This window comes from Engraulis encrasicolus, chromosome 6, assembly GCF_034702125.1.
Source record: "Engraulis encrasicolus isolate BLACKSEA-1 chromosome 6, IST_EnEncr_1.0, whole genome shotgun sequence".
Classification (NCBI taxonomy): domain Eukaryota; kingdom Metazoa; phylum Chordata; class Actinopteri; order Clupeiformes; family Engraulidae; genus Engraulis; species Engraulis encrasicolus.
The window spans coordinates 12,921,655-12,936,128 of NC_085862.1; the positions used below are offsets into that span (position 1 = coordinate 12,921,655).

A 14,474-nucleotide genomic window follows, 5' to 3' on the forward strand; every position below is an offset into this window, starting at 1 on the left:
TTTGTCCTGGGCCCAGCCAAAGCTGTCGGCGGGCCTGACCACAGGCATGAGGTTCCCCCGAGGGCTGGAGGTCCAGGAGAGAGCAGTCAATCTGACCACAGGCCTCTGGTCTGAGCCCACCCCGGCCTCCGCGGCACGCAACAACTTGTCAACGTTCAGGCCTTACCTCACAAGATAAAGTGCAGGCAGCGGTTCACACATGGAAAAAATGAAACCCTCCACCACTACCAGCAGCAGGATACCTGTTATTGGAGCACACACACGGGCAGGGCAGCCGATAGGCGTAGCAAAGGGGTCAGTTGTCCCGGACCTGGGGAGAAGGGGTGGCCCAGAATTGGGGCTCTCGTTACATTGTATGTATTGGCTGGGTGCAAGGGCGGCGCTATAGGGGCGAGCAGGGCATTTGCCCTGGGGCCCAGGGCCCTCCTGCATTGGTGGTGGGGGCCCTATAGTGACCTTTGCAGGCCATATAGGCCCTATCAGTGTCTTGACCAGGGGCCCAGTCTGCAATTGTTCCGCCACTGGCTGGGCAGGTGGGAGTGGGAAGGCTTTCAGATGACTTTATTCCGGGCCCCGACCAAAGCGGTCAGTGGCCCTGCACACACATCCAATGGGCCCCCATATTGTAAAGATAGCTGAGCTTCGAGGCAGCTGCGTTATCAGGACTTAGTGGTCGGGGGGGGGGAATGTCCGAATGTAAATGAAGAGACAGATTCCACGCTGCTTAAAATGCCAGGCTGATACCAGTCAACCCATCAGCAATGTTAAAATGCTGCGCGTCTCATATGATTGTTATGGTGTGTGTGTCTGTGTGTGTGCGCGCATGCCTGTGTGTCTGTGTGTTTGTGTCCACTGTGCCGTTTGATTGCACCGGGGGAGCAGCTATGATGGAAATATTGAGAACTATGTTAACGTTCCGCATTAAAACATTTCTATCAGTATTCGTTTTTATTATTAATTGCTGTCATACAATAAATAAGTATATCAGGACCAAAAATTTTTTTTTATTCACCCTATGCATCTTTCCATGTCAGAAAAGCTGTATACATTTCTTTAATAACAAGCATTACGTCATAAACCATCCATCACCATACATCAACATCAACATAATACATTTTTAAATGCATAATTCAAAAAATGAACATAAAATGTTTCAGGCAGTGTAATAATAATCAGGCACATTGGATGAAAACTGTCCTGGAATGCAAAGCAAAGTGTTTGGTGTTTGGTTTTTTTTCCCCCTCGGACAGATTAGTGGGAGACCCATTGTAATTGTTCAGAGCTGCCAAGTTGAGTCTCCTCTTGTGGTTTAATTACGACCCCTAATTAACACCAATTAAAATCACTCACGAGGGGCCGCCCTGCCTGCTGACGACGCACCCGAGGCCAGCCATGCTGGGGTGCATTTCTCGAAACCACGGTTGCTAACTGTGTTAGCTACTTTGTTGTTTTCAATGCAATTTCCCATTGCCATCTACCCTAGTTGCTAACTAGCTAACAACTATGCTTTTGAGAAATGCACCCCAGTGCTGTGCGGTGCAGTGTGCCGCCATGTTCTGCATAACTAGCATCGTCTGGTCTACCACTCAACGACCCTCCTGTCAACAGCACCCTGGGGTGGAGACTGAGAGCAGGGCTGGACTGGGATTTTTCAAAAAAGAGAAAGAAATGGCAAGACATTTTTGGCATAGTCAGACAACCAGTCCCTGACAGAGCCAGCCCGTTTCAGACCATCACTGTCTACAGAATATACTAAAGAAACACTAATGGACCGCCCCCATCTTAAGTATGGGCTGGTTTCTAGGGTTAAACATAAACACAAAACAAAAGCATCAGCCCCTGCGGACTGCTGGGCCCTGTAGGGGAGAACGCCCTGTATGCCAGATGACCAGTCCAGCCCTGTTGGAGAGGGAGAGAGGGGCAGTGGGATGTGGGGTGGGTGAGTGGGGAGAGGGGGAGAGGGGCGGTGAAGTGGGGAGAGGGGGAGAGGGGCGGTGAAGTGGGGAGAGGGGGAGAGGGGCGGTGAAGTGGGGAGAGGGGCGGTGGAGAGGAGTGGGGCTGTTTTGGCAGGTCTGGGGCAGACTAAGGGGACGGTTGGAGAGGGACGGTGGGATGTGGAGTGGAGAGGAGTGGGGCTGCTTTGGCAGTTAGGGACAGACTGGGGGACAATTGCAACATTTCCTCAAATCAGATACGATCTAGAGTTCTTGCACTCGTCATCATACTGTACATGCTGCCTGGGGATAGTTGCTACATCTACTTTTTTCTCCTATCACATAACACCACAATAATGTAGTGACTATTCTCAAACTGTACAAAGATGTGGCGTCCAAATAATCACATGCCATATCAGTATAAACACTCTCGCTTGTACTGAATGGGTGAAAAAACTAGATGTTGGAAAAAAACAGGACCCTGAATTAACTTTTTTCACCAGCAGCCAAAATGGCTAGTAGGCTACAGTAGATGTTAATCTTATTAGCCAAAAACACACACTCACTAATCACTCAAAGTGGCTGGGAAGTTGGTCTTTTCTACCAGCCAAACAGAAATTTCACCAGCATTTGGTCTGTTGGCTGGTGTTAATTTAGAGCCCTGGTTGCAACCATTGTCTGCAACAGTATTCACCACCGCAGTGTCCCAGCCCAGTCCTTATTCTTTGAGGTCCGAGCCCAGGTCTTATTCTCCGATGTAATTGGGCTTCCTCTTCTCAATGAAAGCCTTCATCCCCTCCTGTCTGTCTCGTGTTGGAATGACCTGAAAAAAAGAGCACGTACAGCACAAGGCACATCATGACTTGGGACACTGTGGACACTAGGGACACTGTGAGATTTTTAGTTGTTTATTTCCAGAATTCATGCTGCCCATTCACTAATGTTACCTTTTTCATGAATACTTACCACCACCATCAAATTCTAAGTATTCGTTATGACTGGAAAAATTGCACTTTTCATACATGAAAAGGGGGATCTTCTCCATGGTCCGCCATTTTGAATTTCCATTTCCAAATTTCCATTTTGAATTTAGCCGCAAAAATGACTGTACTTGGGCCATACTATAAAATATTAATTTATTACTTAGTAAACTTTCATGAAAAGATCAAATTTGGCCTCAGACAACACATTTTCAATGAGCAGCATACATTTTTTTGCAGTACCTTTTTTGACCATTTCCTGCACAGTGTCCCTTTAATAACTTTTTTTATCACGAGCCAATTTGGTTAGTACATGTAGACGCATTTACACAAAATGTAACAGAAATGTTTGGTGGCTTTCCACTTACCCTGGCGTAGCACATGCCCTCAATAGCCATTCCTGAGGAGATGTCCACCTGGGGAGGGAAAGCAGAGGGGGGAGAGGGGGAGGAAGAAGGATGGAGAGGAGAGGATGGGGAACGAGGGGGGGGGGGGGGGGGGGAGGAGTGGAGAGAAGGATGGAGAGTACAGGGATGGGGAGGAGGGGGGGCGGAGAAGAGAGGGATGGAGAGAGAAGAGAGCAGAGGAGGGGAGAAATGAGGGGAGGAGAGGAGAGGGGAGGATGGAGAAGATAACACATGTGGGATGGAGAGTAGAGGGGGGGGGGAGAATGGAGAATAGAGCTCGTGTCAGTATGGATTGACATTTCAGGTTTTAGGAGAACACACATCAGTCATCATAGAGTGGAACTCCAACGAGTTCCTCCCGGGTTTTCCTAGTATTGCTTGTGACCTCTTGCCTCCATGCCACTCTGCCTCCATGGAGAAAACAATACAGTTTTTACACACTGTCAACCCATACGCAGAGCAACTTTTTAAAAAACAATTTATATTTTGTTTGGGGGGTTTAACATTTATTATGATGGGACAGTGAAGAACGACACAGGAAACGAGTGGAGAGTGGGAGGCAGGGAAGGAACGGCAAAGGACCCGGGCCAGAATCGAACCCAGGTCAGCCACATAGCAGACGAGGGCCAACACAGAGCAACTTTTGGAGGCTTTTCCTAATTCAACACCCCGGTTGAAAATGAGATGAGGACCTTTGATCAGTGCTTTGGCAAGATATTGAATACAACTTTGATCATCGATGCCATACCGTGTAGTAGTGGTGCTAACGGTAGGGCACTTGTCTACCACGCGGCTGACCCGGGTCCTTTGCCGGCCCTTCCCCGTCCCTCTCCCAACTGACTTCCTGTTTCGCTGTCCTGTCTGATAAACAGCACAGAGCACAGAAAGCACTGATGATGGCCACAGCCTGAAACGTCTGCTCTACCCTGCTCTAATAAAAAAAAACTCCTTGTGCTTGACCTTTGTGTCTTGTTTAGTGTGCGAACCTGCTCCAACCTTATACCTGTCTGATAAACACCCATAAAGGCTGGAAAGCCCCCCCCAAAAAAAACTTTGATCATCGATGCGGTTGAGCCGTGCATCGAGGCCACATGCAACAGGAAAGGACTTGAGGAACTAGTTTGGCATGTGCCCGCTGACACAGGAAGTCTTGAGGTCTGGTGAGAACTGACCTCGATGCCCCTGTTCATCGCCTCCTTCGCCATCCGGACTGCAATCGGAGCCTGAAGACAAAAGCAGCAGAGAGGAAAACACCATTGGATACATATATATCAAATACCACCAATATTACATGTGAATACCACCACTTAATAGTATTATAGAATTAATACATACTATTAACTGGGTCCCGACCCCCAGATTGGGAACCCCAGCTATAGGCTATTCCGTTAAGTGACAGAATAAAAGTGCTACAGCCATGGTTTATTCCACTCACTGTTGAGGAGATGCTGAATATTTTTTGGCATGTCTAGAGGGCTTAAAACAGCTGTAAGAGTGGCATCATATCTCAGTCAGTCAGGGAATTGCAGCGTGGCTGTGTGTGTGTGTGAGAGAGAGAGAGAGGGAGAGAGTGTGTATGCGTGCATATGTGTGAGAGTTTGTATGTGTGTGCACGCGCATGTGTTTGAGCGTGCGTGCGTGCGTGTGTGCGTGTAGCTGACTCGGGGTGAATCCACAAACAGAAGATGCCTAATGAGGTCTTCAGGGGGAGAACAAGCTTCATGAAACGTTACCCGTTATATAAAAAATGAATCCAGTTCCCGAGGCCTAATCTCTGGCTTTTTCATATTTGAGGGGTTTATTAATTCATAACAAATGTTCTACAGCTATGGCTCCGTGACAGGCCCTAAACAGACTGCTTATGGGACTCGGCATCTGAAGAGCTGCTCTTCAAAACTGGCACACACACAAGAACGTCTTTTGTCCCGTCATTAGGCTCATTTTCACAACAAAGACATCAAAGCCAAATACCTAAAGAACAATAACGTTTGGCTTCCGTTTCACTGACTGCAGTACGTTGTTTGACTTTTAAAGGGACACTGTGTGAGATTTTTAGTTGTTTATTTCCAGAATTCATGCAACCCATTCATTAATGTTACCTTTTTCATGAATACTTTTCATGAATACCTTTTTCATGAATTCTAAGTATTCATTATGACTGGAAAAATTGCACTTTTCATACATGAAAAGGGGGATCTTCTCCATGGTCCGCCATTTTGAATTTCCAAAAGTAGCCATTTTTAGCTGCAAAAATGACTGTACTTGGACCATACTAGAAAATATTTGTTAAATACTTAGTAAACTTTCATGTAAACATCAAATTTGGCAATAGGCAGATCAATTTCTATAAGCAGCATAGTTGCAATACCTTTTTTGACCATTTCTTGTACAGTGTCCCTTTAATGTTTTTTTCTCGTTTAGTCAAGGCTGTTTGTCAGTCAACAACAGTTTGCCCCAATGTACAGCAATGTACAAGGGTCAATAATGGTATCAATCATGGTACTGGGTTCAATTGCTAAAACCAGGATTTTTCTGCTCTCACTTAAAAAAAAAAATTGAGTTACACAAAAAAATAAAAAGTGGGAGCAAAAAAATCCTGTTTGGAGCGAACTTTTTTCATTTCTAGCTTTTTTACCTGTCATTTGGTTGTCCAGCTCCCAGGTCAGATGTTTTTCGATGTGCAGCTCTAACCTACTCTTTCAACAGGTTCAATTGCTGACATGAATGACTAAAGCCAGGCTCATTAAGTCGATGAAGGCAGTTACTGACTAGTGTGACGGAGATGTTCCTGCACTTGTTCGTCCCCCTCGGGGATGCGAACCTGCCACCTCGTCAACTACAACGGTCCGGAAATGGGAGACACGGTACGATATCGCTGGACTAAAGGACCAGTTCCCCAGCCAAACAGCATTGACACTGTATGAGGCTTTCGGGAGGGAGGTTTACAAACGTTCCACGCCAACTCTGCTAGTTAGTCTCCATTTCACTAGCGTTCTCCTTCATCCTCCCCATGACATCGTCCCCACAAACTAATCCCCGTCCCTCGGGTTGGACATTGTCACAGCTGTCCCTGTCTGTATATCTTGTGCACTGTCCCTGCTAAATAAACAATAAATGACAGAAATGAAATGAAATGTCTCTCGGGTTGGACATTGTCACGGCTGTCCCTTCCTCGTGCGTGTGATGGGTTGAATGTAGAGCCTTCATTTTGTTGTGTGCCATCACAGGGACCAAAGGGACTGGCTGTCATGATATGATAATCTATAATGCAATGCTATTGTGAACACCAGGGAAGCCAACGGGGGACATACTAGGCCAAAGGGGTGAGTTGTCCTGGGCCCAGGGGCAGAGAGAGGGGGGCCCAGATTTGGGTCCCTCATTACATTCTGTGTATTGGTTGAGGGGGGGGCCCTTTCAGATGACTTTGTCCTGGGCCCGGCCAAAGCTTTCAGCTGCTCTGGTGAACACGGTCACCATTTCTCAATGTTCTAGTAAGCACACTTGGAAGTGCGTGAGCCTAATTAGTCACGCCCAGTGATTGGATATTTCGCAGGGTTCACCAAAGAGTGTCCAATCACTGGGCGTGACTAATTAGGCTCACACACTTCCAAGTGTGCTTACTAGAACATTGAGAAATAGCCGGTGACACACACAAGCAGAGGTGTGGTTCAGGGGGGTAAAGTGTGACTGAGTCACCAGGGCTCTATGTGTATAGCGGGGCCCACACACAGTCCAATTTATGTTGATATATGGCTGGGGGGTCTATTGGAGCTGATTGTACATAGGGCCCACAACTTGCTGCTACACCCCTGCACAAAAGCACCATCTTCCCTCAATACCCCTCCCCATGGGGCCTGGCCTATGGCCAGCAAGCTCTCTGCTTCACTGTCTTCTCTCAAAGGCATTGTATCGCATCCTTACCACACTGCACACACACGCACGCAGGCAAACACACACACACACACACACACACACACACACACGCAAACACACAGAGACAGACAGACACACACACACACACAATCGGCAAGCTCTCTGCTCCGCTGCGCTGTCCTCTATCAAAGGCATTGTATGGCAGTGATTCCCAAACTGTGTGTGCATCGCATCCTCACCACTCTGCACAGTATCCAGAACAGCACAGCGTTGCATTTGGAGACCTCCGAGAGCTTTAGCCTGCCCTACGCAGAGGAGTGCCAAAGCTCTCAGATCACTTCCTACCCTGCCCCTCTAATATCCCCTAATTAATAGAGTGAGGAATGTCCACAGTCACTCCACTAGGGGGAGTTCCACAAACTTTGTTCCCCCAATAGTCCATGGGCCGGAGCAGAAGTTGGTATCACCTGGGGTGGCAAAGTCTATCAATGTTTTTTGTAATCCTCCATGCCTGAGGGACATTATTTGGTATGATAGCCCTCTGGAAGTGGTAGCTTTCTTATATTTTTACTCACTTTTATAATGACACCCAGTGCATTTCGCAATACATGCCTATATATGGATGTAGGCGTATGCAAGTGTCTGTGATGATGGGATATATTTTTATTGATGTTACATCACATGTAGACACCTTAGGGATTTTAAAAATATATAGTTTTGATGGATAATGCACTTTCCTATGAATTATATAGGTCAAAATATATCCGTCATACACTTTTTCAGCAATATAATGCAATGTTAGAATGATGCAGAAGCCTGTAGGAGGGTGGGTCAAATTCTAAGACTTGCTATATCATGTCTGTAGAGTGTGGGCTTTCAGAAAATATATGGGTTTGCTAGTTTAATATAAATTATACACCTATTTAGGCCAAAATCCCATAACTGTCTAATGGATTTCAATGGAAATCAATGCATTTCAATGTAATCCCAAACACATTACATAACTATGGTATAGAGGAATGTAGGAAGTTGGAAGATGTCACAATGCACATTATATCACATCTGGAGTGTGTAGACCTCGGAAAATAAATGGTTTGGATATCTTAATAGAAATTACACAGTTATTTTTATACCCACACCTCATGGCCGTCCATTAAAAATCAATGCATTTCAAAGTACAATGTACTTTACAGAACTTATGTACGGATAGAGGAAGTTGGGAGACCCCAGGGGGATAGGTTGGATTGCAACTTTTGCTATATCATATCTGGAGAGTGTGTGCTTTCAGAAAATACATGGGTTTGATCGCCGAATATAAGGTATGTTGCTATTTTAGGCCTAGAACTCATAATTGTCCAATGGATTTGAATGAAAACCAATGCATTGCAATGTAATGCAAAGTATATTACAGAAATGTGTTGTAGAGGAATGTAGGAAATTGGGAGTTGTCCCAATGCATATTATATCACATCTAGAGTATGTAGACCTTTAGAAAGTATATGGACTAGATCAATGATTCTCGAACTTTAGGCCTGGGGCCACTGGTTGGCCCTTACTGTATTCCAAGTGGGACTTGAAATCATTTTCTAAAAATCAAAAATCACATTTGTTTATAGTGTATGTTTCGTTTTATTTTTTCAGTCAGTGATGAGCCCTGAAAAAGTATGAACATGTCAAGGGGACCCCGAGTTGGAATAGGTTGGGCACCCCTGGATTAGACAGTTTGATACACATTACAGAGTTATTTAGACCCAAACCTCATAGCCGTCCATTGAAAATCAAAGCATTTCCAGGTAATGCAAAGTGCAGAAGTAAGGTATTGCTCAATGTAAGATGACAGATCTCTCAATGCATATTATATAGCTACTGTAGACCTTTGGAAAACAAATGGGCTTGATATGCAGTACAGTTATTTTAGACTCAAATCTCATTTAGCCATTGGAAATCAAACTAGGCTATATTACAGAATGAAGGTAGGTCTAAAGTGTAACGGAGAAAACTGGAAGATGCGATTGCAATTGCACACACATCAGTTTCAAGAACAGCACATGGAGATCCTGCATAACAGTATTTTCATTTTGTCTGGAACTAAACTAGATCATTACTTTTTCTGAAAATGTGTCTTTTTTTAAACATACCGTACAATCTGACTTGCTGGGTATGTTGACTGCTCTAGTGTCAAAGACACATAAGACTAGGTACATCATGATACAGACAGAAATGGCATCAGGTGTGAGTCCTGTTTAACTTCATATGTGTTGTGACTGAGATGTTGGAGAATGAGTAAGTACATGATGAACAATAACTATACTACAGACTTGTGAGAACACCAACCAGCGGGAATGTAACTCCACAAACATGCTGGAGGGAAGAAGGAATCTCACAGGGATTTGATGATTCATCAAGGAAGAAAAGATATTCAAGGGAAACTAGTGCCTTGCATTGATTGTTGCCTCTGAGTCTAATAGAGTGAAGCACACAAAGTGAATTGAAATCATTGACTGCATGTGAAGTGTGTAGTGTGAAGTGGGGCGAAGAGCAGGTGGGGTCCTGATCTCTAAGGAAAAGGATACAAATGAACATCTGCCAGTTCAACACAATTTCGTCCACTTACTATTTTGGAAATTAATCTCCTTTTCAGTGTTATTTCACAAAGGATGGCCAATCATGCACATTGATACTGTTCAAAGGGCGGCATGTCTGGATTTAGTGTCAGGTCATGCTGTGTGTTACCCAAACAGCAAAGCTGGAAAAAAAGGACCTCCATGTAATCTTCCTGGATCTTGCTGATGTCTTTGGCGTCATGGCCCATGAGCTCAGTGATGTGCCCCCCATTTAAGAAAGTCCCATTTGAACAGTAACTGGAAAGAGGACTTTCAGCTTACATCAAGATGTGGCTTGAAGTTTCAAGATACCCATTACCAATCTCACAACTTGCAGTGCAACAAGGCATGACTACAGATGACACTAAATTCAGGCATACTGTATCGTGAGTCCAGAGATCAGTGGTAAGGGAAAAGGCATCACTTGTGGTTACTTAGTGCAAGTGGAGACCTGCAATGGGAATGAGGCATCATCAGCTCCCAAGAAGACATTGTACCATGGAAAGGTACATCGCAGCTGGGAAATTGAAGTCTGCATTGAAGAGGTTAGATACAGAAGGTTTGTGGCAATATACATCACCAAAACGTCTGAGGGATGTGGGAGCAAGGGTCTCACAGCCACCAAAAGCACAGGTATGATCACCCTGTCACTTCCCAGTAAGGGTTTACAGTATGAAGTTCAAAGACACCCTCAAAAGCCAGAGGAACTGAGCTAGAGGCCCTTAGTGTCATGTGTTCTAAAATCAACTCATTACTCAGAAAGTGAAACTGTTCATGAAACTTACCCCTATCATTCTCCAATTTGTTGCGCCAGCAATCAGCAATCACCAATGATGCTGATTGGATGGGGGAAAAGCCACAGGACCCAACAAAAGGCAAACAGCTCCTAAATTTAACTTCATCATTTATCATTCAGCATATTTTCTATACAGCTATAGCGCAAACTCTGAATCTCTTCATGACTGGGTTTTTGGAAGACTAGATATAATAGCCCAACCTGGCTGATTATGATAATAGTGATGGAGATTTTGAAAATTATAATTCACACACATTATAATTTGTGAAAACAAACATACCATAGGTGCAATTTCCATGTTATGTGTGAAGGATTCTGAATGCACTATTTGCATTCTTTTCATTGATCAGTTGGTGTCATTAAATTCTCATTTCTGTGAGTGAGCTGACAATTGTAATATTCTTCTTTTGCAAATGCCATTCTGAGAGTTACGTATCCTCTTGACCTCTTGCCTTGTCCTAATTAATCTTGTTTTCAAACACTTGAGTGTCCACCTCCTGTACACTCAAGTTGAGCCATTTTTGCAACCAAGACACTATGGTCTCTATCAAGATCTAATATGCCTGGTCAGCCATTGAATAGTACTTTCTGAAAATAACATCCACATGCCCATCAACTAATCATCCACAGGGTGTCAGAAACTTTTTCCATAACTGCAAGTAGGCTATATGATAAAAGGAGACCAGGCAACATTTTTTCACTTCATGGGTGACCCAATACTACCAGTGCTTATGGATTTGAGGTTCAACAAAACAAAATTGCCAAAAGAAAATCTCATTTCATGTAAAGAAGTAAGCGTGATCAAGTTTGTATCGATAACACTCTGGCCCATTTTAGGACATCTCAGCATGTATCTCCAGCACATGCCTACCATCACTTTAATTTTTAGAAATATAGGCTAAATGTGTCCTGGCCCACTGACTGAAAAAAGATTATTTAACATAATGTATGTAGGCTTTCTAAAGATCCACTGGATGTGACATTTGTGTTGTGATATCTCCCAACTTCCTACATTCCTCTACCTTAGTTCTATACAATGGTCAGCATCTAAAGTACCTGAATTATGTGCATTTAGCAATCTAATCCATATATTTTCCAAAGGTTCATAATGTGCATTGACACATCTCCCAACTTCCTCTATCCCTACATAAGCTCTGTAAACTCCTAAAGATTTCATACTTTTAAATGCATTGATTTTGAATGGACGGCCATGAGTTGTGGGTCTAAAATAAGTGGGTTATTTGTAGTAAGCTATCCAATCCATATATTTTCTTAGGTCTATACACTGTAGATGTGATATAATGTGCATTGAGGCATCTCACAACTACCTTAGTTATGTAATGTGCTTTGCATTACATTGAAATGCATTGATTTCCATTGAAATCCATTGGACAGTTATAGGTTTTGGGCCTAAATAGGTGTATAATTTATATCAAACTAGCAAACCCATTTATTTTTTTTAATGCCCACACCCTACAGATATGATATAGCAATCATTGGGATTTGACCCACCCTCCTACAGGCTTCTGCATCAATCTAACCTTGCATTATATTGCTGAAAAAGTGTATGACGGATACATTTTGACTTACATAATTCATAGGAAAGTACATTATCCATCAAACCTGTATATTTTTAAAATCCCTAAGGTGTCTACATGTGATGTAACATCAATAAAAACATATACCATCATCACAGACACTTACATATGCCTACATCCATATATAGGCATGTATTGCGAAATGCACTGGGTGTCATTATAAAAGTGAGTAAAAATATAAGAAAGCTACCACTTCCAGAGGGCTATCATACCAAATAATGTCCCTCAGGCATGGAGGATTACAAAAAACATTGATAGACTTTGCCACCCCAGGTGATACCAATATGTGAAAAATTGACCTCTGGCTCATGTACTACAAGGGTCAATACCAAAATAGGGAAGGATTAATTTTTATATGTTGCATCTTGCTTGTGGAATATGCTACCAGGTAATATTAAGATGATTAATAGCCTATATGGTTTTAAATGGGCTTTGAAAAAATGGTTCAGAGATCAGTCAGTGTAGTATATAACTTTAAGTGGAAAGAATATGTGTTATGTGTATGCTATGTATTTAAGTGTTATAGTTTTAGTTTGGTCCCAGTGCTACTCTTGTCATTTTAACAACTGCTGCCATTAACACCACAAAACACCAAGGACCACAATGGAAATAAGCTTTCGAGCTTTATTGTGCTATCCTGACTCTCTGTTTTTTTTTATTTAAGTATGTGGTGCGGTTTATATGAAACTCAATCATGTATTTATTTTATTCATATGAACTGAAGATGTCAAATAAAATCAATCATTCATTCATTCACTCTCCTCACAGGTCACCCGATCTGCTGTACTGTATAGCCGAACACAGAGTTGGGAAATGGCCAGCTCTCCAGGAGCTCGAGCTATAAGCCATATAAACACCTCTGATAATCAGCTGTTGGCAGGGATTAAGTCTTCTCACTCTCTCGCTCGCATTCTCAGCGCTTTACTGAACATTTTGATTCCTTTGATTTTTTTATCACTTTTTTGAACACTGTGACACACACAAGCACGCTGTCCTCTCTCAAAGGCATTGTATGGCAGTGATTACCAAACTGTGTGTGCATCGCATCCTCGCCACACTGCACTGCACAGTATCCAGAACAGCACAGCGTTGCATTTGGAGACCTCCGAGAGCTTTAGCCTGCCCTACGCTCTCAGATCACTTCCTACCCTGCCCCTCTCATATCTCCACTCTCCTCACAGGTCATCTGATCTGCTGTATAGCCGAGGAGGGAATATAACAGAGTTGGGAAATGGCCACCTCTCCAGGAGTCCAGGCTATAATAGCCATAAACATCACTGACAATCAGCTATTGGCAGGGATTAAGTCTTCTCACTCTCTCGCATTCTCAGCGCTTTACTGAGCAATGACAACACATTTTTTCATATTAAAAAATGAAAAATTCAGAGGGTTTTTTGTCATGAAGCATATTGGTGTTGGCTTATCTCTGGCCCCAGATGTGGATAAGGGGGATTTGCCTTTTCTTTTCTCTGGTGCCGTCTTTCTTGTCTCGTTGTCGTGATTATTCAGTAGGCAACAGCCCCCTTCTATTCCGTCTATTTCATTTCAGCCTGATGTATTAGGGACAGATAGTGTGGGTAGGTGCCCTCATAGACACACACGCGAGCGCGCGCGCACACACACACTCACACACACACGCGCGCGCGCACACACACACGCACACACACACGCACGCGCGCACACGCACACACATACACACACAAACTGGGGAGAGAGGAGTAGGAGTGAGTGAAAAGAAGATGATAGGGGAAAAGAAGAGGGATAGAGCAGAGAGAGAGTGAGAGAGAGAGAGAGAGAGAGAGGAGGGCGACGAAGCGTGAGGATGAGAGTTGAGAAAAAACGAGTGGAGCAGAGCCAAGACTATAAGGCCATGTGAAGCAGAGATGTGCAGTAGAGAGTGGGCAAGAGTGAGGATAATGCAGACAGACAACCGTCTGGGAAGAGAGGAGGAGAGAGGAGGAGGGGAGAGAAGAGAGAGGAGGGGAGAAGAAGAGAGTAGGATGGAAGAGAGGAGGGGAGGGAAAGTGTGTGGCAATAGAAGGGGCAGTATATGGATGGGAGAAAGGAAAGAGGAGAAGAGATGAGAGGAGAGGAGAGGGGATGAGAGGAGAGGAGGAGAGGAGAGGAGAGAAGGGTAAGCAGCACTTGACTGGAAGGATTAAAGACATGAATATAGGAGGGGGAGGAAGAGCAGAGAGGAAGTGACATGGCAGTGAAGTCTTTGGTTGGACAGCGGAAGAGCGGCGGAGAAGGGCAGGCCTGAAGTGGGAGAGGAAAGGAAGA

The 14,474-nt window shown here is 44.0% G+C and overlaps 1 protein-coding gene across 1 annotated transcript in view; it reads right to left on the reverse strand.

Annotated features, from left to right (window-relative positions):
* Positions 1-2,035: 2,035 nt before the first annotated feature.
* The window catches only part of echdc2 (enoyl CoA hydratase domain containing 2), a 24,365-nt gene continuing 11,926 nt past the window's right edge, over positions 2,036-14,474 (reverse strand). The window contains exons 8-10 of the mRNA XM_063200668.1: positions 4,494-4,544; positions 3,283-3,330; positions 2,036-2,757 (exon numbers count right to left, since the gene is read on the reverse strand). Of these exons, the coding sequence (XP_063056738.1) occupies positions 2,680-2,757; positions 3,283-3,330; positions 4,494-4,544 (177 nt within the window). The 3' untranslated portion in view covers positions 2,036-2,679. The remainder of the gene's footprint in view (positions 2,758-3,282; positions 3,331-4,493; positions 4,545-14,474) is intronic.